The sequence below is a fragment of the Phyllostomus hastatus genome, unplaced genomic scaffold (assembly GCF_019186645.2).
Source record: "Phyllostomus hastatus isolate PE091 unplaced genomic scaffold, TTU_PhHast_1.1 phas_contig_209, whole genome shotgun sequence".
NCBI lineage: Eukaryota > Metazoa > Chordata > Mammalia > Chiroptera > Phyllostomidae > Phyllostomus > Phyllostomus hastatus.
In genome coordinates, this window is record NW_025333735.1 from 2,970,270 (window position 1) to 2,994,965 (window position 24,696).

The window sequence follows — 24,696 nt, forward strand, 5'->3', positions numbered from 1 at the left end:
GATTCTCTTCCAGTTTTGCTCTTCATAAATTAAAAAGACAGAATCAGAATTATTAGCATTCTAATAAACCTTCTGTCTTTTCGAAACATGTTATATTATTAGATGATGTTATCCATTTATTTTTTTATATGTTTCAAGACATAAATATTTGTAAAGATGGTTTTCCTTTTTCCTGGTTGGCTTCCAGAAGTAAAGTAATGCCTTCCATTTATCAAATGTGAGATGATTCCTTTGCATGTTTTGAAACTAGTATATTTGGAAACTGACATAATTTCTTTGAAATGTAAAGTAACTGCTCTGTGCCTTCTCAGATATAAAACCGCACACGGTTTTCTGCATCTAGCTCTTTTCCCTTGAACAATATAGTATGGATCTCCTTTCTTGTTAATGCAAATCTGCCTCATTGTTTGTAAGTTGTCTGCTCCAACTGTGACTACTCTATAGTAATTTATTTAATTATCCCCACATTCATGAACATTTAGCTTATTTCTAGTTTTTGTTACAAATAATGCTGTAATAAATATTGTTCAACCGATTGTTTTATGTGCTTATGTGAAATTTCTGTAGGATTAATTCCTAGAAAGCAGAATTACAGGGTCACAGACTACATTCATTTAAACTTTTTAGAGAAACTCCAAGTTGTTTTCCCCCCAAAGTACTACTTTGCACCTTCATCAAAAAAAGTATCAGAGTACCTATTTTAGTTATACCTGCCCTTTAATTGAATTTTATTCAACTTTTTTGACTATGTAATCATTAGAGAGGCTGGTCTCTCACATTCTTTATTTCTTTTAAGATGTTCCTGTTTATATCTCATCTCAGTCTATTATATTCATTTGAATATATTCATCAGTCTGTTTATCCCTTAATTTTGTCTCCCATTTTTTATGCATTTTAAATAGTTGTGAAAATTCTATAAAACATAGAAATAGTAAAATAGAGTGGTCAGGAGCACAAACTAGAGCCAGGCTCTGGTCAGCGTCTAGATTTCTCTGATCAGTGTCTTCCTAGCTGTGTGACCTTAAGGTAATGCGCATAACTACTTTGTGCCTCAGTTTCTTCACTTATAAGGTGGGACTAGTAATAAATTAGGGTTAAGCCAGTTTTCATTTCCATTTGTAGTACTATATGAGAATACCTGTTTAAATATCTCACTAGTACTGAGTTGACTCTTTTTCTAAAAAAAACTTACCAATTTTGGCCTTGGTCAGGTGGCTCATTTGGTTGGAATGTCATCCCATGCACCAAAAGGTTGTGGGCTCAATCCTGGCCAGGCCACATGGTATGTGTCTAGGTTGCAGGTTTCATCCCTGGTCAGGGCCTGTATGGGAGGCAGCCAATCAATGTTTCTCACATTGATATTCTCTGCACCCCTGCCCCCACCCCTAAAATTAATAAAAATAACCTCAGGTGAGGATTGAAAAAAATTACCAATTTTAAAGTTCCAAATAATATTTTGTTTTAATTTCACTTCATTGCACTAGGATATGGAATATTTGTCCACACGTTTAACATTTGACTTTAATTCAATCTGCTAGTTAAGATGAGCTGTCATTAATCTTGGGAGTCAGTTCAGTGGGGAAAAAAGTTTAATCTGTGTAACTGAGTTTTTCCATTCCTTTGTCATTAAATGGCCCAGCATATTTTTAAAGGAAAAATGGTTTTACTACTAACTGAATTTAAAATGTCTGTCTTCAGATATTGGATGAATAGTAAGTAAAGCATTAACATGACTTCCCAGTTAGTCGAAGGACATCCTTAAAGAATATTACTGCTTCGCTTGGAAATCTCTTTAATCCCAATGTTTTGTTTATTCTTTTTTTTAAGATTTTATTTATTTACTTTTAGAGAGAAGGGAAGAAAGGGAAAAAGGGAAAGAAACATTGATATGTGAGAGATACATATATTGTTGCCTCTCACATGCCCCCAACTGGGTACCTGGCCTGCAATGCAGGCATGTGCCCTGACTGGGAATCGAACCAGCAACCTTTTGGTTCATAGGCGAACACTCAACCCACTGAGCCACACCAGCCAGGGCTATCTTGTTATTTCTTATTTAGCTTTTTCATCAATGATTTAAATCTTGATTTAAATCTTGGCACTATTGACATTTTGAGCCAGCAAATCCTTTGTTGTAGAAGTCTGGCTTGTGCATTTTAGGGTGTTGAGCAGTATCCTCCAGATGTTGGTAACACGCACACACACACCCCTTATAGATGTTGGTAACACACATACACCCTCTATTGTGACAACAAAAATGTCTTGCCAGATGTCCCCTGAGGTAGGACAGAGGGGAGAGGCAAAATCACCCTTATTTGAGAAACACTGATTTAGATGAAAACAGGAGGCATGCTTACTGAACTTAATGCATTGCAAAGTCAGGACTACAGGAAATTTTGATTAGTAAAAAGTGGAATAAAATAAATAAATAAGGCCCTGTACTGTAGGGGGTAGACTGTGGGAGAAAAACAAAAACACACTTAGAAGTACCTTCTTTGAGATACCATGAAAATGGCCAAGATTTTAGGTAATGGTAGTGTTATTTGTTAGAAGGAGTGAAGAAGTAAATACTAATTATGTAAAAGAATTGTTTTCACCTCTCTTCTCTCTGGTGTTTCCAAGAGACTCATTTTCAGTGCTTTTCTCATCTTTCAAAAATGGTTAAGGCTTTGACTTAAATAAATCTGTATTTCAGTATTGCCTATACCATTTGGTACACATTAGGTGGTCTTGGGCAAGATCAAACTTACTGGGTTGTTAAGAGGATTGAATGAAGTAATACTGTAGTACCTGGCACTCAGTAAATAATATGCAGTGACTTTTTTATCTGAAATTCTGAGGTATAGTACATTTACTATATTACATTCACCCCCATTAGGTCCAGGGCAGCATTACATAATCAATCCATACTCTTTCTGCAGTGAAACCTAGAGCTGTTTACAGTATATAGCGTTACCTTGGTGTACTCCTCATTAATGCATTCCCGAACTTGAAACAAGTGCCGCAACCAACAAGTACTAAACCATGAAGCATTTTCTCTTGGGGGAGAAGGGGAGTGTGGCATCATGACTCACACAAGCCCTAGCAAGTACAAAGAGTTTCTAAGAAGCACTGAGTGCTGAAACACTTTTTTCTTCTCAAAATGCATGGGGTTTGGGGTTTGGCGAGTTCTGAAGCTGATGAGTGCCGAGGTATGACTAAATGGGCTCAGTTAGGTTTTGCTGCACAAGGAGTTAGGAAAAAACTTATATTTTTGAGATTTGGGGATTTGGGATTGTGGTCCTACACCAAGATTGTTGTTATTACTCCCTGGGTATTACATGAGTCCTTTATTTCAGTAGCTTGAATGCTATAATATAGTCAAGAACTCAAACTAAACTTTTTAAAATCAAATGTTCAAGTGGTAACTTGGGCATCTGATTGAAGAATTCTTTAGGTGTTTTTGTAACTTTTCTGTAAAGTCTGACATTATTTCAAAATAAAAAAGTTTTTTTAAAAATTTCAATACCAGCCCTGGCTGGCGTAGCTCAGTGGATTGAGCGCAGGCTGTGAACCAAAGTGTCGTAGGTTCGATTCCCAGTTAGGCCACATTCCTGGGTTGCTGGCTACAGCCCCCAGCAACCACACATTGATGTTTCTCTCTCTCTCTCTCTCTCTCTCTCTCTCTCTCTCTCTCTCCCCCCTTCCCTTCCTTCTCTAAAAATAAATAAATAAAATGTTAAAAAAATTTCAATACCCTCATATGAAGTGTGACTAATGCGCCATTGAGCTTGAATTGCCTCTGTAGATCTATCAGCAGGTTAGGTGGCACAGACTCTATAGGACACACTGATTCATTCAAACCCAGGCATCCTTCATAGCAGGAGTCTTGACAAGTATCTGAATCTCCTAGAGTCGCTTAAAAAATTATGTGATATGTGAATATTTTTAAGGTTAAGAACTGTGATTTTCATTTTATAGTCAAAGTGGGATGTAACACTAACCTGTCTGTGAGGTCAAAAATGTAGTGTTTAATAGCAATTAATTTCAGAGGACTGATGAATTTGCAGTAACATCATAATAGGAAGCTTTAATAAACAAAAAAAAAAAGCTAAGGGATACTTATATTAAGAATAATTGAGCCAAAGCAAGGCTGACATTCTCTATTAAAAAGAGGAGCTTGATATAAAATATGTCCAGTAGGAGGCTCCTCTACTTATTTTGAAGCAGATCCCAAACAACTGCTGTAAAATAATGACTCTTTGAGAGGTCTCTTCTTATCCTCATCTCTCTGTGGGGCATGTAGCTCTATGTTCACTTTCACTCAATGCTAATCAAAACCTGGTGAAAGAAAGATGAAGAATCTATACAAAGAAAACAAAGTCTACTAAATGGCCTAAAAGATTTCAACAAATGGAGAGAAGTACCTTGTTTTGGGGAGATTCAATATTTTAGAAATAACATTTATTTCTTAAATGAATGACCTTTAAATCTGATGTGTTCCTAATCAAAATACTAATGAGATTTTTGTTATTATTAATCTGGGTGGGGTTTTTTTTTCATTTTTGTTTTTTGTTGGTTGGTTTGTTTGTTTTTGAGAAGGAAAAGATTCATGATAAAATGACTGAAGTTCATTTTGAAGAATAAACAGGGGAGAAGACCAGAATGAACCTGAGAAAGAGTAATGGGGCTACACTCAAAGTTTATGAAATTCTAATAAAGTTTTATGGTGTTGACATAGAAATTTATAGGTATCTTAGATTGTAGAAAATAAACCCAGATATTTGGTACTCTGTTACATGATCAAGATAGCATTTTAAATTAATACACATATTTACTTATTCCATAAATGAGGTTGATACAGTTAACTTGCCACTTGGTGGGGAAAAGCTGGATCTTTTACTAAAACTTCCTGGTGGGTCAAACGTAAAATGAAATAAAATATAATAGAATATTTTCCTAATCTTGAAGAAAGGAAACATCCCATTCAAAGCCATAAAGGGGAAAACAAAACTAAATTTACATAAAATGTTAAAAAATTATATGGCAATAAAAGACCATAATGAAGTCTAAAGACTAACTGGACAAAAGAAAAGTCTTTAACATATATGATAATGAATGTTTATGCATTAGTAAGGAAAAAGACTAGCAACTTAAGGAAAAGGGACAAATGATAAGAATAGATGTTCATAGAAAGCTGTATATATATATACACATAGTATATGGCTGTAAGCATATATTAATAATATCTAATATAAAGAAGGTATGGGTGCCCTGATTGGTGTGGCTTAGTGAATTGAGCACTGGCCTGTGAACCAAAGGGTCGCTGGTTCAATTCCCAGTCAGGGCACATGCCTGGGTTGCAGGCCAGGTCCCCAGTAGGGGGCACTCCAGGAGCAACCACACATTGATGTTTCTCTCCCTCTCTTTGTCCCTTCCCTCTCTAAAAAAATAAATAAGTAAAATCTTTAGAAAAACAAAAAAAGAAGAAGGTATGGGTTAGCCAGGCCATTTTCCTCTTCTGCTGTTCTTGAGAAAATAAATTAATAGTTATTTAGAAGGCAGTTTGGTAATATTTTTCAAAATGTTATATATACCCACTCAAGGAATTTAGCCCACAAGTGTATTAGTGTAGTTCACAGAGATATATGTACACATATATCTGTCACAGCATTGTTTTTAATGGTGTAAAAACTAAAAAACCTCAAGAACTTATCAGTATGGGACTGAGTTAATAGTGGTACTTTCATGCAGTGGTATTCTATGTAGTTATTAAATAAAAAGTTGGATGTAAGAGTTCTGTCATGGAATGGCATCCATGATTATTCAGTGCAAAAAATATGCTGTAGTTTAAACAATTATATGAAAGATAGGAAGCTCACTTTTTCTATTGACACAAAATTTACATGCAGTGAAATACACAAATCATAAGTGTACATTTGTTGGGTTTTTGACAAATGCATATACCTATAGCACTAGGAGTGCATAGAATGTTACTGTCACCCCAGAAAGGTTTTCCCTGGTTAGCTCCTCTCCTCCCCAAAGACAATATCTGTTCTAATGTTTTTTCCTGAATATGTTGCCTGTTTTAAAATTTGATATGTGTGGAATCATTATAGCTTATCCTTACTTTTGCATGATAGTTTAGCTGAATGTGAACTATCTTAAGTTGACACTTATTTTAGTACTTCATTTATTACATTTCTTACTTTTGCCACTGTTGAGAATACTGTTGTTTTATATAGTCTTTTGTTGTTGTTGCTGTTGTTGTTGTTGTTGTTGTTGTTGTTGTTGCTTTTAAGATCTTTATTTTATCTTTGGAGTTCTGCAGTTTCACTATGTGGGTCTTTTCTTTTTTATTTATCGTCCTCGAAATTTGTTGTCTTCCAGAATATGACAGTTCTGGAAAATTCTAATGAATTATCTTTCTTATTTCTTTGTCTTTACTACATTCTGGGTAATTTGCTTAGCTATATTACCCAAGTCATTGTCTCTCCTCAGCTGTGTCTAATTAATCTGGTCTTTAGACCATTTTGTTTTGTTTTGTTTGCTTCAGTTATGTTTTTTATTTTTAGAAGTTCTGTTTCTTTCCCAAATCTGTCTGATCTTTAAGATAGAATTGTATTCCTTTTTCATGTTTCAAGCTCCCCTTTGTTTACTAATTTAGGATATTTATTATCTGTGTAAGTAATTCCAATATATGAAAGGCTTGAAAATCTGTTACTACTGCTTGCTGTTTCTATTGACTCTTGATTATGTTGGCTTGTTTTTTTTTCCTAAAATGTAATTGTGAATTCAAGGAGGTAATACACATTTGCATTAGCCAGATATCCTGTGGCACCAATCCAGGAGGACCCTCTTTAATTTCTTAGTCTGAAGTTGCTCGGACTAACTACACTAGTAGTAATAATCTGAACTTCAAATGTGTTTGAGGAAGCTGCAGTTAGGCATTCTCAATTGAAACCTTCTTCCCCATCCCATTTGCCTTATTCTGTCCCTAAAACCGAAGTTGAGGTCTATAAGCTTCCTTGTTGTCTCCTTTTGCGAATGGGCAGCATTTTTCTGATTCACCCGTTCACTGGTTTTATGCATTGATCTCAGTTTGAGGTCTCCAGTTTAGGTGTGCCCAGGTTCTTGCCTCATGTCACCCAGTAACTGTTGAAACACGAGCCTCTTGGTTATCAAGATTGGCAGAGGTCTCCAGAGTATGTGTATCTCGAGCATTCCACTGTGGTTTTCAGTTCCTGCTTCCTTTTGGCCTAAGATTTTTCCTACTTTGTGATGAGCGCAGTATGTTTGTTCTGTTTCTCTCCAGGGTTTCTTACTGTATGCTCTTGGGAGGGTTTTCAGATGATCATCTTTACCATGTTGCCTTAATTGTTTAAAATAAGCATTGGCCCCAGTACAAAGGTAAGGTCATTAGTGGGAAAGAGGTAGATCCAGAAGGCATGATAATTACTGTTCATCCTGCAATGCTTGGAATTTCTCTGATAGATATAACCATATATATGGAAAGTGAATTATGTACAAAGATAGTACAACATTATTTTAATAGCAAAATGTAGTATGAATTTAAATATTCATTAATAGTGGACTGCCTGAATTACAGTATACCTTTACAATGGAAAAAGAATGAAACAGCTTTTTTAGTTGTGTTTTAGTATTTTGCTGCAGGAAGCTGTAGATATCACACCTGAAGATTGTGTGGCTCAGCTTGGATAGCATGTCTCATTTGGCTACATAAATTCCTCCTTTTATTTTCTGGCTCTTTGGGTCTGAGGATTCAGCAGTGAGGTGGGGAATGTATTTTGACTTGTCAATTGGAAAAAAAAAAAGAATTATACAGAGACCTTTCCCAGTAATGTCTTTAGCTTAACTTCAGGCTTGGACTCTTACATATGGGCTCACCACCCATTTCCCAGAAATGGGCCCAACTTTTGATCTTCTCTCCACACTTTGTTTCCACCTGACCTCAACCCTCAGTTCTAAGCAAACCAGTCCTGGTTAGCATTCCTCTACCACTGTAAGCTTAGAACTGCATTGCTAACTTCCTTTTGGCCCAGGGCTCTTTAGCTCTCCATGGGTCTCTCTTAGACTTACTTATTAAGATAGTAGGTATGTGCCCATTATTAGACAAAAGTGTGAATTAATATTTGAACCACAGGCTGTTTTAGAAGCTAGCCACTAGATGTCTCTCTTGTAAAGAAATAACCTATTACGGATTCAAAAATTACTTTTTGTTCTTTTGATAAAATTACAACATTCTATTATATTGCAATGATATACCCATCCACCTCTGCATTAGGCAGTTGCACTTTTTCCCCAAAAGTTATGTTTTTTGCATGATATTTTGTAAGTTATAGACATTTGTACGTTTCTGCAAACTGACTAGAAAAGAGAGAGCAAGGGAAAATGAAATGACGGGTTTGGCAGTTATGGTCATGCGTGGGGGACAAGTAGATTTTGCAGTGATCTTTGGGTGATTACATAACAAATACTTGGAACAAACTTGTTAACTGATTGAAAATGTTTAGCTCTTTAGTTTCTCTGCCGTAAAAGCAACAATGGGGACTTAGAAAATCAATGTGAAAGGGTAGAAATCTAATGATTTCCCCAATCAAGTATTTCCTTTCTGGGGCCATGTAGACTTAGGAAGCTCCTGTGACGCAGTTTCACAGAGGGTGTTCCTTCCCACAGCAGCAGTTAGGCAGCATTCACGGACATGGAAAACCAAACTCTGGATCGTCTTGGGGTCCCTAAACTGGTTCACTTATGGAATCCTTCCCTAGTCAGCCAAGTCTGCTCCATCATGATGTGCCTCTAGAAGGTGTCCTTTTCCTTTCATTTCCTCCACTGCAGCATTTATCAGCTATATTCTCCCAGGCAAGCCCCTCTTGCCTCACCCTAGACTACTGGGGAATTCCAAGTGTGCTCACTACCTCCAGTGTCTCTTCACCTCAGTCACTCTTATGCACTGCTACCACGTACATCTTTCTAAAACATGTTTTTGTGATGATGGTCACCTACTCAGAATCCTTTAATGTGTCTGTGCCCACAGGAATCATTAGCACAGAGATGCCTTCATTGGCCTTGGGCTGTCTGAAGCTCTCAGGTATTGTACCCCATTCCATAGCCTAAAATTAACTACCTTTTCTTATCCCCCACCCCCATCTGAAATTGCCACCTTTCAGGAGGTTGGAAATACAGTGTTTCAAGTGTTTGTCATTAAGCAAAATAACTTGTCATTCTCAGTGTATTTGCTTTTTGAAAGAGGAATGATATAGTTAATAATTCTTGAATGTTTATTTTGTACTAAACATGACAAAATTTAATCTGTATGTGCAAGGGGGGTTTCTTGGCAAGCTACTCACTTCTCTTTACCTGTCTCCTTATTTGTAAGATGGGGACAATAATAGTGCTATTTTTGTGCGTAGTACATGGTTTTCAACCTACAGTGCCTGTCAGAATTGAATAGACAATTTCAAAATGTACATCCTTGGGCTGACCAACAGAATTGCTAATTCACTGGGTTTAGGGTAGAGCTCAGGCATCCTTGTTTTTAAAAGCGCTAGATGAGGATATGCAGATGTGGGGGCAGCGGATATATGGGAAGTCTCTGTACTCTCCTCTTGATTTTGCTGTGAACCTAAAAGGGCTCTAAGAAACTGCCTTTAATTAAAAAAAAAAAAAGCACCACATTATTTTGCTGTTTACTTCTACCTGAAAACCAGTGACCTATGTGCCAGTAAGTCACTGCCTTTTTTCTCAAGTAGTTCAGTCAGTGGGAAGACAAGTCAAGTCAGCAAACACGTCGTGTAGTTACTGCCCTGATGGAGAACTGCTCTGACGGAGAACGCGTCCAGTGCTGCGGGAGTGTGAAGGAGGGCTCACTGCTCCAGCCGGTGAGCAGTATTACTTACTGAGAGCTGGGGACTGGAAAGACCTCCCAGTGAAGACAGAATTCAAGCAGATTTTTAGAGAATTTTCCTATTCCTCTGAGGGATTCATACCAAATGTGGATCTTCATATTCAGTCCCCGCCTGATTTCCTAATGTGTTTAACTAAATGTGCCCAGGATGGTCACTATTCTTAATCCTAGAATGTCTTCCCCTTGCATATTTCCTAGGCATCTGTGAAAGTGCATAGAGTAACTCGTCTTCTCCTTATTTGTCCTTTGCCAGAATTCCTATAGTACATATTTTCTCCACAGTTAATAGAAAACAGATGCTGACATTTAGTGCTGGTACTCAGTTTTGAGTATGCATAGATCTGCTCTCCTTTCTGCATTCTAGTGTTTCTTAGTAAGGGCTCTATTGGCATTTTCAACAGGACAATTTTTCTGTTGTGTGGGACTTCACATGCACTACAGGAAAGTTAGCATTTCTGGTTCCTGCCCACTAAATGCCTGAAAGTACCTCCCCAATCTTGGAACAATCAAAACTACCCAGCCATTTCCAAATGTCCCCAGCCCCCAGGTTGGTACCACTTCTAGTTAAGAACTGCTTTGCTTTATTAAGTGTTTTGATAAATACTTTATCAAGCATTAATTATTTGAAGCAAAGTGTACTTTTTCATTTTGATCTTCCCCTACTACATCCATTTTCTTAATATATTATCTACTGAAGCCAATACCACATACTTAACCTGTTTCCTATTATTATTATAGTGGTGAAACTAATTTTAAAAAAACAAAATATAATATATAACTGGAACTTTTCAAAGTATTTTCATAATGATGTGAGCCATAAAATTTTGGTTTTCACTCTCCTCAATTCCAGTAATTTTAATCCATGCTATAAGTAACTACACAGATCCTTTGTATTCACTCTTTCAAAAATACTTATTATGGTACCAGCCCTAATAAAATAGTTGAATTACTTTTATGAGGTATAGTTTCTTTTATTTTTGAAACATTAAATTTTGATCTTTTAATACATTTTAAAAGATAAAAATGCCTTTGAGTTAGGGATTACATAATTCAGGGGCGTCCAACCTGTGACCCAGGATGGCTATGAATGTAACCCAATGTAAAATCATAAATTTACTTAAATTTACTTAAAACATTGCTCAGTTTTATTACTTAGATATGTGCATTTCCTATATGAATGACCACAAACTTAAAAGATTATCCAAAGGGCTGCTGCATAATTATGGTTATTATGTGAGGACTTTTTTGCTTATCTGTGGTGGCAGACATCACGAAAATTATGCATGGGCTTTTTTGGCTCATCAGTTTGCTCACCAGTGTTTGTGTGTTTAGTGTGCTGCCCAGGACACTCTTCTCCTCCCAGCGTGGCCCCGACACGCTGGAAAGTTGGACACCCCTGACACAGATTAGTTTGTACACTTGTTTTTTCCTTTAAGGATTTCAAAATTTGGTACTCTTTCTGCTTTAAATTAAAATAGATTGTACAACCGATAGTGGAACAAAACACTTTTTTTCCTGAAATCTCTTCCATTATAATTTGCTGCTTCCAAATTTTACAACATTTGACAGTTTATAGATTATCTTCCTTTTCTGTTGCTTGGAAGTGAAAGATGAAATCTAGAAAGAGGATATTTTAATGCCTTGTATTAGTTAGAATGCTTTCTGTTGCATGAAATAAAAATACCCAATTCAGATTGGTTTGAGCTATGAAAAGGAGGGTGTATTACTGGCTCTTAGAGTTGAATGTTCAGAGGTAGGATGGACCTGAAGGTTAATAGATACTATGACCCGAATCTGTATCATCGGAAACACAATTTATTGCTGATTCGCCTTTGTATCCTCTATGGAATTAGTTGAATCCTCATGGTTATAGGATGCTCGTGGTAGTTTGGGTTACAGTAAATATACAGGAGCGCCTGTCCCAGCATTACTGAACAAGAAACCTAAAATTTATTATGATTGGACCACCTCAACCACCTGCCCAGTCCTGAGCCATGGAAGTATGGTGATGGATTAGGAAGGAGAATGGTGGTATGGGGATAGCCAAGTAGACAGTCAAAATATCCACTGGAACTTTTTTAAAGATTTTTTAAATATGGAGCAAATATCTAATAAAATATGAATGAGATGATTTTGAATTAGCAGTACAGAAATAGATATGGTTTGTTATTGAATTTTCAGTTCTGGAAAGTTGGTAATAGTATATATACTAGATTATACTGCCACCTTTCAGCTGAATAATGGTCTTGGAGGAGTGAATTTCTTCTTAGTGTTCCCTTATTGTTTTACCTTAGTGTTCTCATCTGTAAAATGAGAAGATGGCATTTGTCCCTTAGAGTTACAAGGATTAAATGAATTCATAAATATATTTAGAATAATGTCTGACATATAAAAAGCACTTAATAAACTATTATTACTGTTGCTGCTTGCCAGTGTTTTTTAGTAAAACGATCTGTTGTTTTTTTAACTACAGTAACTTTTAAAATTTAATTATGGCACAGTATTCTGGAGATCCCACATTTGGAATGTCTAGTAGCTTCAGCTTGTTTACCTCATGGAGTCTCCAGTATTTAAAAATCAGAAGTAATGCCCTGGCTGGCATAGCTCAGTGGATTGAGCGCGGGCTGTGAACCAAAGTGTTGCAGGTTCAATTCCCAGTCAGGGCACATGCCTGGGCTGCAGGCTACGGCCCCCAGCAACCGCACATTGATGTTTCTCTCTCTCTCTTTCTCCTTCCCTTCCCTCTCTAAAAAAAAAATAAATAAAATCTTTTAAAAAAATCAGAAGTAGAAATTTCAGGTATGTTTGAACTGAACTGATATATTATGTCAATGTGCTTTCTCAAAAGTTGGTGAAAAATACTTCCCTTAATAACTACAAGCAGTGGCTGAAAAGTTAAGGTCCTGAATATACTATGGAAACACTTATTAGGAGAGTTAAGTAGCAGGACAATGGGTCTCCCTTTAAGCCCTTATTTCATTCTTCTTTAAAAATCTTGTTGTTGGTGTATTGACCACAGATTAAAATCCAAACTGTTTAGCAGAGCATTCAGGACCCTTTACATTCTGGTATTAATCCACATATCCAGTTTCATCTTCAGCCTCTAAACACTAACTTCAATGTAAGTAGAGTTTGGTTATAAACTCATGATGGAATATTCTCAGTTAAAGGTGCTATGGTATTCCTCTTCTAAGCTTCATTAATTCAAGACAGTGAATTTAATGTAGAATTTTAACAGTGCTAATATTATCAGTAACATTTTTGATTGCTCTGTTCTGAGCTCCTGGCAGATATTTACACATTTAATTTTACAATATAAATACTGTTGTTATCCCCATTTTACTGTGAGAAACCTGAGACACAGAGGAAGTGTGTCTCTTGCTCAAGATCATATCAAATAATAAATTGTTATGAAGAATAGGACTCAAACACAGAGTCCACTTAACTCTGCCCTGTCCTTTCTCTCTGGGCATTCGAGTATATTGAGTGTTTGTCCTGTGTACAGTATCAATAAGGAACAGGGCATGTTCATGTGACAGCTGTGTGCCCCTCTCACAGTGATAAGGAAGGAGAAATGCAGCACTCAGGGCTGGTGGTTCACTCACTGCTCTAAGCAGAAATCTGTGTGGGCTCATCCCCTCATTCTCCCCTGTCTCCCATGCCTAGTGAGCGCCCACAAGTTTTGAGTAAATGTTGCTTAGTCAGTGGAGGAACATAATGAGAATTGCTTGTTTTTTTTTAAGAATGAAAATGTTTAAACTCATTTAAAGTTTGTATTAGAAATATTACTTAGAATTTGGCCTCAATATGTTATTCTTAGTTGTAGCTTTTTTTTTTTTTTGAGCCGTTAGAATGACTAGATAAGTAAGTAACACAGTTCTGTGGGTCTCAGGTGAAAAAAAAAATCGTAAAACTTTAAATAATGAAATATTTTTAAGTTTAAAAAGACTGTTAAAATTATTCTAGTCCTTTCCGTGACTATATTCTGTACTTCCACATGAAAACATCTTTGACTTTGATGATTATTAAAAATTAGCAAATCATTATGTCAAAGATTTATTTAACATAGACATAAAAAGTAAGAATTAACTCCCTTTATTAAGTCCCATAGTTAAAAGTTTGGGGCATATCTTTATACCTGTAAATACACATATGAGTATATATTTTTAATATAAATAACATCATTGAAAATGCATTTTTTCTGAGTGCATATAGTTTTATCTCATCATTATGTAAATCTACTATGATTTATTAAATCAGTTTTATATACATTTAGAATATTTCTAATTTTTTTCTGTTATAAGAAGTATTACAGTGGACATGTTGTATATATGTCATTATTTCTCCAATTATTTGGGGGGATAAATTCCTGGGAATAAAATTGTTAAGGCAAAAAAAATTTTTTCATTATGTGTGTGTTTATAGTTTTTATAACATTGAACCACCAGAAACTTGCACTAGTTTATACTCCTGTCGATAATGAAGGGTACCCATTTTATCACACTTCCCTAACTGTTCTGATTTTAACATCTTTGTAAATCTGGTAGCTGAAACTATTTCATTTCTATTTGCATTACTTTGGTTATAAGTGAGCTTGAACATCTTATTGTATCAAGTGCCATTTAAAAGAATATGATGACTTTTAATTTGCATCTTCTTCCTTGGGATGATGGTAGCACTCCAGAGGAAAATTAGTAATTTTAAGTCAGAAGAAAAATGGAGTATATGGATATAGAACTTTCCCCCAAACTTGTGTCTTCATCCACGTATCACTGTCTTGAAACTATGGCATAGAATGATCCTTAGCAGTTTCTAGTAAGCAGGAGTTAGTTGTTAAATGAGTGTCCTGTATTAACTCACTAAAACCAAATACATAAAATAATATCTATTTTCCTTATTTAATACATGTATCATCTTAGTATTTCCCAACCTTTTTTCATTATTGCCTCCCAAAGGGCCTTTTTAGACATTTACCCTCTATTTGACCTTCATGATATTTTGTTACCACAGATATACTGTGTATATCTGTTTGTGTACAGTGGCCTTTTGGAGAGTCACAAACCATAATATCCGAGATTATTTTTACCCTCTCAAGAACCAGTTTTCCCCCCCTTTGGGGTGATGCTACCCCCATTGAGAATACATGGGGGGTGTGTGTTGATATTTGAGGAGGAGGAGGAAAGCTTTGTTATGCATGACTAGTTCCTTCAGTTTCGTGGGAGTCAGGGAAGAGGTCAGTGTTTGCGTTTCTTTTGTCAGATTGCCCAGAAGGGAACATTAGCTTCAATAATTGTCACCTTACTTCACTAGTCTGTTATCAAACTCTAAACATAGAGCCTTGGGGTGGGTGCCTAAGTTACCTAGAATAATCTGGATACAATATTTTATTCTTGAGAATGTTGATAAATATAGCAAGGACCCAATGACATTTTCTTAGTGGTAGACATTTTGCTGAATTTAGGAAAGAATGATCCTAACGCATTAGGAGTAATAGTGTTTAAACTTCTGTCTCGGTGGTTCTCAAACAGTGATGATATTGCCTCCCAGAGGACACTTGCATGGGAGCATTTTTATTTGTCACAACTGGGGGTGTGGGTATTGACAGTGGCATCTCACGCATAGAGAGGCCTGGGGTGCTGCTAAACATCTTGCAATGCAAGGTGGACAGGACAGGACAGTGTGCCCTGCCCACCTCCATATAAAGAATTGTCTGGTCCAAAATGTCAGCACTGTGATGTTGTCAAACCCTGCTCTAACCCAATGATTCTACCTTGTGGAATCTATCTTTAGAAAACAACCCAAAATACAGAGGCAATTTTACATATGCGTAAAGGTATGCATTAAAGCATTAACTTCAATTTGTTTTTTCTTTTACAAAGTTCTTTTAAAAGACATAAAAATAAGCAAAATATATAATTACTCACAGATCCCTTCACAAGTAATGTTTTTGGGATTTTGGTATGTATTTTTTAAGTGGGACATGTATCACATATAGTGTGTAGTTATGAAATGTGGGAAATAAACTTTATTCTTTTAGACTTAGTAAGAGATTTGATTGGTCATCTCAGGACTGCATTAGTTTCAGGAACACCAAAAAAAAAAAAAAAGGGAAACTAGGTTAGAGATAATTAACTCATTCATTTTAGGAATATTTTATACAACCAGCACTCTTTAACTACCTCTTTACTTAAATCATTTACTCTGAATACTGCCCCACCCCCCACTGGGTTCTGAATTACTATTCTTAAATGTCTCTTATACTACTATAGACTAAAAAAGTACAGGCAGTTTTTCCATGAAGTCGACTTCCAGTTCTGTGTACCAGTAGAGGTAAATGATAGCCCCATCACTTGGGGATGTGCTTTTATTTTTTTCTTAACTATGATTTAATATGTAAGAACAAATGGTAAAAAATTGGAAGCATTCATAATGTCTAGAGATTTGACATTCTTCATGTAATGGAATACTTGTACGACAGTAAACAAAGCATAATGTAAATGAAAACAAGGCATAGAATATTTAGAGTAAAACATTGAAATAAATGTTAGTATCATACATAATACTATACTGTTTATAGATAGATACAGATATATACATAATATATAACCATGGGGGTATAGCAAGAATACACACCCAACCTCAAGATAGTAGTTGCCTCTGATGATGGGAAGGGAATTGGATCAAAGAACAATACAAAGGATCATTAACCTATCAATAAATAGCCTTTTATTTCTTAGGAAAAAAAAATCTCAAACAAATATGGCAGTATGCAAATTGGTTAAATTTGACTATGAGTACATTGAGTATTTTTTATATTATCCCTTTTTTCTTTGTGTTTGAAATATTACAAAATTATATGTTTTAAAAGTAAATGTACTTTACAAATTTGTTCATGTTTGAACTAAGGCCAAATAGAGAAAGATTTTTATAATAGTCGTAATTTAGCTGTGTATGTATAATAAAATAGTAACGAATGACTTCCTTATAACCACAAGTACTTAACTACAGCAAATAAAATGACTTCCAAGGGCTTTTCTCTCTTGTTTTTGGAATGTCAAGTACTTTCTGAAGGTATTTAGGGTCTACTGAATGTTAAGAAATGTGAATGGTTCTTAAAATGACTCAGGCAATGATTGGGGTGACTGAGTGTGACGTACAATTCTATAAGATGACAAGTTAATAATTTTCTCCCTGTAACTTAACATAGAAAGGCAAATATATTTAGATAGAAATTATTGTGCATAAAAATTAAAAAAATCAGTTTATTTCTTACAAAGAGAGAAGTGATATCTTTCAGCCTCTTGATGGTGATACTGTACTATGCCAGTTTGACAGATAACATCGTGAGCTGTTTTCTTTTGGAAGAAATATTTATTTGAAACCAGTAACTGTTGTGTTTGCATTCAGAATTTTGTATAAAGGTTTTTGCCTCTGAGATTTTAGACATCTGACCTTTAAATTAGTAAAAGGTGCTATACAACTTTGTCCTGTCAAAATAATATTTAATGTGCTTGTTTCTTGTATGACACGTGGCACTACTGACATATGCAAAATCGAGCATATTCTTCTCTCACTAGTGCCAAAATCTGTCTCATTATTAAAGAAAACTTTCCATAAGCAGATCTGTGATAACTTACCCTAATAGAAGGATTTTCACTTGATTTTATGGTCATTGTCTTCTAACAAAAGTTTGACTAAATCTTATAAATGTTTGGTGGGAGATACTTTACCAGATTGTATTAAATGAAAATTAGATTTGGGGCCCATGTTGCTAAGGCACAGATTTGTAGGAGATGCTGATCAATGCTTGGACACGCTACCAGCCATTAACTTGCAAGTGTGTTGTTAGAAATTTCTAAGGAAAAAATATGTAAGCCCATCATGTAGTGAAGATATTTAAATTTCTGTGATGGACTCAAATGTTTGAACGTTAAGTATTTTTTTAAGAAACAATGATGTCTAGTGTCACCAAATTTAGATATGTTAAATAGAACATATGGTTCTTTTTCTAAAATTAGACATTTAGTAAATTACGACTGTCGATCTTGTATGTATCAAAGTTTAGACTTGAAAGCAAAGGGACTGTAGCTTGGAGTGCATTCTGCTTAGCAACCAAGTTGTTGTCTACTGTTTTGCCACTGAATGCACGTACTCATGGCTCATAAGTGTATCTGCAGCCAGCTGGCCTAGACCGGACAATACTTCATTCACCTAATTTCCAGACTAGTCAAGCAAAGACATCAGCTCATTTTTTTTTTTTTAGTCATGAGGAAATGTATTTGTAAACTTCAAGTAGTAGCACACTGATCTCAAATGCCCCTGAACTATGAGAAATTGCCTTCTAATTCAGGAATGTCAAGTCCTTGGAATTCAGAACTGCTTCATTAATTTTTTTTCTCTTTAAAAATTCTTGCAAGTACATTGTTTGAAAAACATGGCCTCTGAAATCCTAGAAAGGAGATTATAGCTCCAAGTAGAAAATACACTTTAAAATCTAAGAATTCTTTTAGAATTTTTATATGAAAACAAAAATTTAGGTTGTGTTCAGACTTTTATTTTCTATCTTGATCCTCATGATTATTTTCTCTCTTAGAAAGCAGCAGTTTTGCTGGCATGTGAAGCTTCAGTTTCCTCAGAGTCAAGCGGTGTACATAGAAAAAAGGTGTAGTATTGCCACTGTCTGTTAAGAACTTACTTGTTTTTATTATGTCTCTGTATTTAAAATAAGTCACTAACTTAAATGTGATGTCAATAACTATATATTGGTAGTAGAAGGGATAACTGAGTTGTGTTGTAGTGATACAGTGAAATGCTAAGCACCACTGAAAATGAATAACATACAACTACCATATCAATATGGATGAAGCTTAGAAATAACGTCGAGGGAGAAGAGCATGTTAAAGAAGAATGCATATAGTATAGCTCTCTGTAATAAGAAAAACAAATGTGGCTTTAGGGAATACCCAGAGAGGTGGTAGAACTTCAGGGCAAATGATGTTTACTTCGGCACAGGGAGCACACAGTAAGGAGAGAGATGCAGGGAGAATGAAGAAAGCTGAAAACTGTCTCTCTTAAGCTGAGTATGTATATAGGAAGTGGAAAATGACCCGCAATGCTACTATGCAAAGAGGTTACTACTATTAGTAATGTGTGTTCCACAGAAAATACATTATTTTGCATATGTACATATGTGCACTCATAATTGGAATTAATTTGTATCAAGCTTTTTCCATTATTATGAATATTTCCAGGTATCATTTAAAAGTTTTAATGGTTGTATACTATTTGATTCATTGGATTATAAAAATTTTGAAAATGCTTTTTAACTAATATACTTAACATATATCCACATGATGCATAAATCCTCTCTTTATCATTGTCACATAGATTTGAGTGGAATACTTTCTTATTTAAAGGGGCACACCAGACTAGGGATGGGGAAAGGACTTAAATTTTACAGATAGGGCTCTATAGCACATTAGTACATATGAAAATGTATAAACATTTGGGGAAAGTTACTAATTCAAAACAGTGTCTTAATAGTATTTCTACAGCTTTATAGTTTAAAGCAATGTGCACACATATAGGAAAGTTGGGAAACCTAAAATACTTTGTTTCCAGGGAAAGCAGTATCAAGTTTTTAACCTGGCCTTAAAATTTAGAATGAATAAACTTGCACATGCACTGAAATATGTATCATCTAAAACCTTTTTTCAGATTTTTTATTTTTGTATCTTTCAAATGTATTTCATCCTGGCTTCTTTCTTTTCATCTTTGAGCACAGGTGTGTGTTAAAAGAGGCTTCATATTTTCATAATTTATAGGGAGCTTCTCAAAATAATATTTTTTAAGACGTTGTTAAGTGGGTCCAAGAAGTCTTTTTGAGCTATTTTTCTAAGTAATTTTTGCTTAACAAACCATTATATTTTGCCAAGATTAAAATAAAAGGTCTGTGTTCAGTCACTTAAACAAAAAGCCACAAGATTTAGTGGTTCTAAGTTAATACCTTCAGTAGAAAATTATAATGAATTTTGTTTTTGTTTTTTTCTTTGTCGGGAAGAGTACCAGATGATAAAACTATTAATGAAATTTTAAGACCATACATTGACCCAGAAAAGTCTGATCCTGTAATTCGTCAAAGGTATGTTTTTAAAATCTTGTCACTTTCTGAAATTATTTAAAATACGGAGGTATTTGTTATGTGCATATTTATTATGGAAAGTTATGACTATTAGAATGTGATGTGTCAATGCCATTTACTTTCTGTCCCATTTCCTTGGTTTTTACTCAAGGCTTTGTCAGTTAGAGATAATGTGTTTGGGTAGTAATTAACAGTAGTTCGTATTTAGTCTACTGTGTCCCAGATACTCTTTGAAGCAGATGATAATAATAAATGTATTAATTCATTTAATCCTCACTTTAGCCCATTCAAGTAGATTGCTGGTATTACACCCAATTCACAGAAGGGGATACCGAGCCATAAAGAGGTTAAGTGACTTCATGTAGCTAATAGGAAGGAAAGCTGGGAAGCAAACCCCAGCATTCTGGAGTCAGCGTCTACACTCTTAACCCTGAAACTAAAATGCCTTTCAAGTCGAACCAAAAACTGAAAATTAGGAGTTTCCAAGTAACTGTTACAGACAGGAAATCCTGTTTCAGCCAAGTCTTCATAAAATTAAGAAAGATATACTCTGTCTCCTGTCCAGAAACACAGTATGGACAAAAATAATTAACATAGCGCAGTGGAAAGAGTCAGTAACTAATGTCTAGGTTAGAATAGCTAGCTCTTTTCCTTAAGAGCTATGTGATCAGGAGCAAGTTACTTAACTTCTGGGCCTTAGTTTTTTCCATTAGTAAAATGAGATAGATAATAATCTACTAGATATGGTTGTTAGGAAGCTTAAAAAATAGCATATGTAAAGTTCCTAGTACAGGGCCTAGCACGCAGTAGGCAGTGCTTTAAAAAGGAACTGTTATTAGAATATAAATCATTAGTGTTCCTGGGCAGGAACCCAGTTGACTTTTCTTCTTACCACACGGTACCTGCTCGGAATATGAATGCTTGGTTTGGTTCCAGAGTAACCTGTTGTTTAAAATTTATACTGTGTGGGTTCTAAAATGTCTGATTTAGTTTAAGTTAAGTCTTATCATCTACTTTTGGTAAAAGGTAATGTCCAGACTGAATGAGATCCATGTCATAGATCAAACAGTGTCTCGGGATGGGTATAATAATTGAGTTTCATTCCGATTACTGATAATCCTGTTTTACCATTGGTCATATATTTGTCAATAAAACAAAATACCTGCCACTAAGTAGAGTACATTTTAAAGTAAATGAAATAGCAAGATTAATTTACTGAAATAATTATTTTTTTAATTCAAGTTAATTGTACAGAGAGAAGAGAGGTAATTTTTTTAAATTCAGATCCTTGGTTAGAATATATCTTTAAACCTAACTCTATGCTTGTATAGATAAATTTTTACTTGTAAACTTTTACTCATAAATGATCTTCCATGGACACTGTTTTGACATATATTAAAAATCAATTTTGCTTTTTCATTGTGACATTTTTATTTCAGGTTGAAAGCCTACATTCGCTCTCAGGCTGGGGTCCAAATTTTAATGAAGGTCGAAAATATGCAACAAAATTTAGTAAGGTAAAATTGCTCCCACCTTATTGCTCCCATTGTTTCCCACCCTATTGCTCCCATTGTTTCTTTAAATATTTTATAATTCTGAAATATAATTAAGTAACTCAGTTAGCTTAAGTAGCTAGTTATACAAATTATCTAGCTATAAATAAAGCCTAGGTTTTAAAAAATGACTTTCAAATTAAAATTTTAAAATAATCACCATAAGATGAATTCAATTGAAAAATCACCCTGGTTGGAATATTTTAAAATAACATCATGTGTAACTGAAAGATTTCTAAGTTGCATTTTAACTTATTTCAATAAATACTCTCTGAAACAGAGTTCCAGTGTTCAAACTGTTTCTGGAAATACAAAAATTCTTGTGACCAACTGATCATTGCATATGTTACAGTGGAAAGAACACTGCATACAAACCGGAGGATTTGATCAAGTCCTCAGCATCACTGGGCTCTGTTCCTTCTTATATGGAATGAAGTAGACTACACTGAATGATCGATCTCTGGGAGTCCCTGCAGAGTCTGCTGAAGTGCCAGTATGTGCCAGCATACTGAGTTGCAAAATACTGATCTTTTAAGGCTCCTAATGCTTTTCTCATTCCTATTGTTTAATTAACGAAACTAATATATTCAGTTCGAACTAGATCTGGTTGGTCTTGCCTACAATTCAGTCTGCTGGGATGGCTTAGAAGTTTGAGAGTCCAAAGTGTGAAAGCAGAGTTGCATTTGAACCCCAGCTCTGCCTGCTACCAGTTGTTAAGTAAATTATATAACTTCACTTGCCTTAGTTTTCTCATGCCTAACATGGGGGTGATAATATTGTCATGAGAGATTAAGTTAACTCATTTTGCACATAGTAAGTGCATGCTTTTATAACTACTACTACTACTAGAGATAGATTCCTACAAAAGGTCTACACATAAGATTGTAAGATTTTATAACTAAGAATGGATCTAAACATGAAATCTTGACCACTTCTCTTACCAACATACCTCAAATACTCATAGCTTTATATCATTGTTCATGGTTCATTGATGAAAAATTCAAGTTTTCTATCACATAGTCCTTTCCTTAGACTCATTAGTTTAATATATTTACTTGCAGTTCATTGCTTATCTTCGCTTCTTCCCCTAAAAGATTGTGAATCCCAAATAAAAGAATAGAAAATTCTGTGGTTTCTGTAAAGATAGTTATCCAGAGTTGCATCCATGTTAACCCAAATCAATTATTTCTGAAATTGGTAATCACTTATGTTTAACAAAATCCTAAAGTGAATTCCATATAACTCATGTTTAAACAAAATAATTTGCATTGCTCCCTTAGAATTCACCTTTGGCCAATCATTAATGTGTTTCTTCTTTTATTATCTGTTTCATCTTCCGGATTTAGTTCCTTTCTTTGCACCATATTTTATCTAGTTAGTTCATGTAAACGTTACTCATTTTTCACACCATGGTGCATAATTGATGGGTATATTATGGCTTCAGTCTCACAGCCTGCTAAGAGAACATTGTTGAAAGGTTTTTATGAAAAGTGAAATTGCTTTTGGATAGTTGTCTCATCTCCACTTCCGTGGGCCATGGAACTAACATGTTTTCCCAGTCTTCTCCTGACAACCTGGCAACACGTCCAACCATTCTAGCACTTCAGCACCATTCTGTGCATTTACCAACTACTTGTCAGAGGCTGCTGGTATGGGGACAATATACAAATGGCTCCAGAAGGAATGGAAGGGAGACAGTGTAAGTGCTATCCATCTCAGTTCAGGAAGTTCTTATTCTTAAATGCAGTAGGAGAGTAAAACTGATTACCTCATTGTTTCCTTTGTGTGTGCTTGTCTGACCCTGAAGAATTACAGATAATACCCACAGGCTACTGTTTTAATGGCCATATAAGTGGGATTATTTATTTTATTTTTTAAAATCATGTGTATTTGAAACACCAGATTGCTTTTATAGAATTAAATACAAATATCTATTTTTGACATCAACTTGATCACATTCACCTTATTTACCTCTAATCAGCCTGATAATTAAACTTCTTTTTTCTTTATTTTATTTTAATCATTGTTCAAGTACAGTTTTCTCCCTTTTACTCCCATTCCAGCCCGCCCACCCACCCCTCCCCACTTTCCTCCCATTACCACCCTCCCCCTAGCTTTTGTCCATGTGTCCTTTAAATTTGTTCCTGTAAGCCCTTCCCATTCTCCCCTGAAATTCCCTCTTCTCTCCCCTCTGGTCACTGTCAGTCTGTCCCCTGTGTCTTTGGTTATATTTTGCTTGTTTCTTTGTTTTGTTGTTTAGGTTCCTGTGAAAGGTGGTATGGTATTTGTCTTTCACTGCCTGGCTTGTTTCACTTAGCATAATGCTTTCCAGCTCCATCCACGCTGTTGCAAAGGGTAGGAGCTCCTTCTTTCTTTCTGCTGCATAGCATGCCATTGTGTAAATGTACCATAGTTTTTTGATCCATTCATTTACTGATGGGCATCTAGGTTGCTTCCAGCACCTAGCTATTGTAAATTATGCTGCTATGAACATCGGGGTGCAAAGGTTCTTTTTTATTGGTGTTTTAGTGTTCTTAGGATATAATCCCAGCAGTGGAATTGCAGGGTCAAAAGGCAGATCCATTTCTAGTTTTCTGAGGAAGTTCCATACTGCTTTCCATAGTGTTGTACCAGTCTGCAGTCCCACCAACAGTGCACTAGGGTCCCCTTTTCTCCACAACCTCTCCAACACTTGTTGTTTGTTGCTTTGTTTATAATGGCCATTCTGACTGGTGGAAAGTGGTATCTCATTGTGGTTTTAATTTGCATCTCTCTGATAGCTAGCAATATTGTACATTGTTTCATGTGTCTTTGGATCTTCTGTATGTCCTCCTTGGAGAAGTGTCTGTTCAAGTCCTTTGCCCATTTTTTAATTGGGTTCCTTGTCTTCTTAGAGTGCAGTCGTGTAAGTTCTTTATATATTTTGGAGATTAGACCCTTGTCTGAGGTATCATTGGCAAATATGTTTTCCCATACAGTTGGTTCTCTTTTTATAAACTTCTTTACCAAAGTTAAGGAAAGAAACCTATATCATTTTGGTACAATTGCTAAGAACAAAAGGTTTTTTGGGTTTTTTGTTTGTTTTTATTTGCTGT

General features: G+C 35.3%; 1 protein-coding gene across 2 annotated transcripts in view; it reads left to right on the forward strand.

The window, feature by feature from the left end:
• ZNHIT6 (zinc finger HIT-type containing 6) overlaps nucleotides 1-24,696 on the forward strand; it is a 64,201-nt gene that overhangs the window by 15,796 nt on the left and 23,709 nt on the right. The window contains exons 6-9 of one of the 2 annotated variants that reach the window (XM_045835459.1): nucleotides 18,501-18,569; nucleotides 19,968-20,048; nucleotides 21,488-21,565; nucleotides 21,954-22,079. In XM_045835459.1, coding sequence (XP_045691415.1) covers nucleotides 18,501-18,569; nucleotides 19,968-20,048; nucleotides 21,488-21,565; nucleotides 21,954-22,035 — 310 coding nt within the window. In that variant the 3' untranslated portion in view covers nucleotides 22,036-22,079. Of the gene's footprint in view, nucleotides 1-18,500; nucleotides 18,570-19,967; nucleotides 20,049-21,487; nucleotides 21,566-21,953; nucleotides 22,080-24,696 lie in introns of those variants that run through there. The other variant, XM_045835458.1, reaches the window with a different exon arrangement.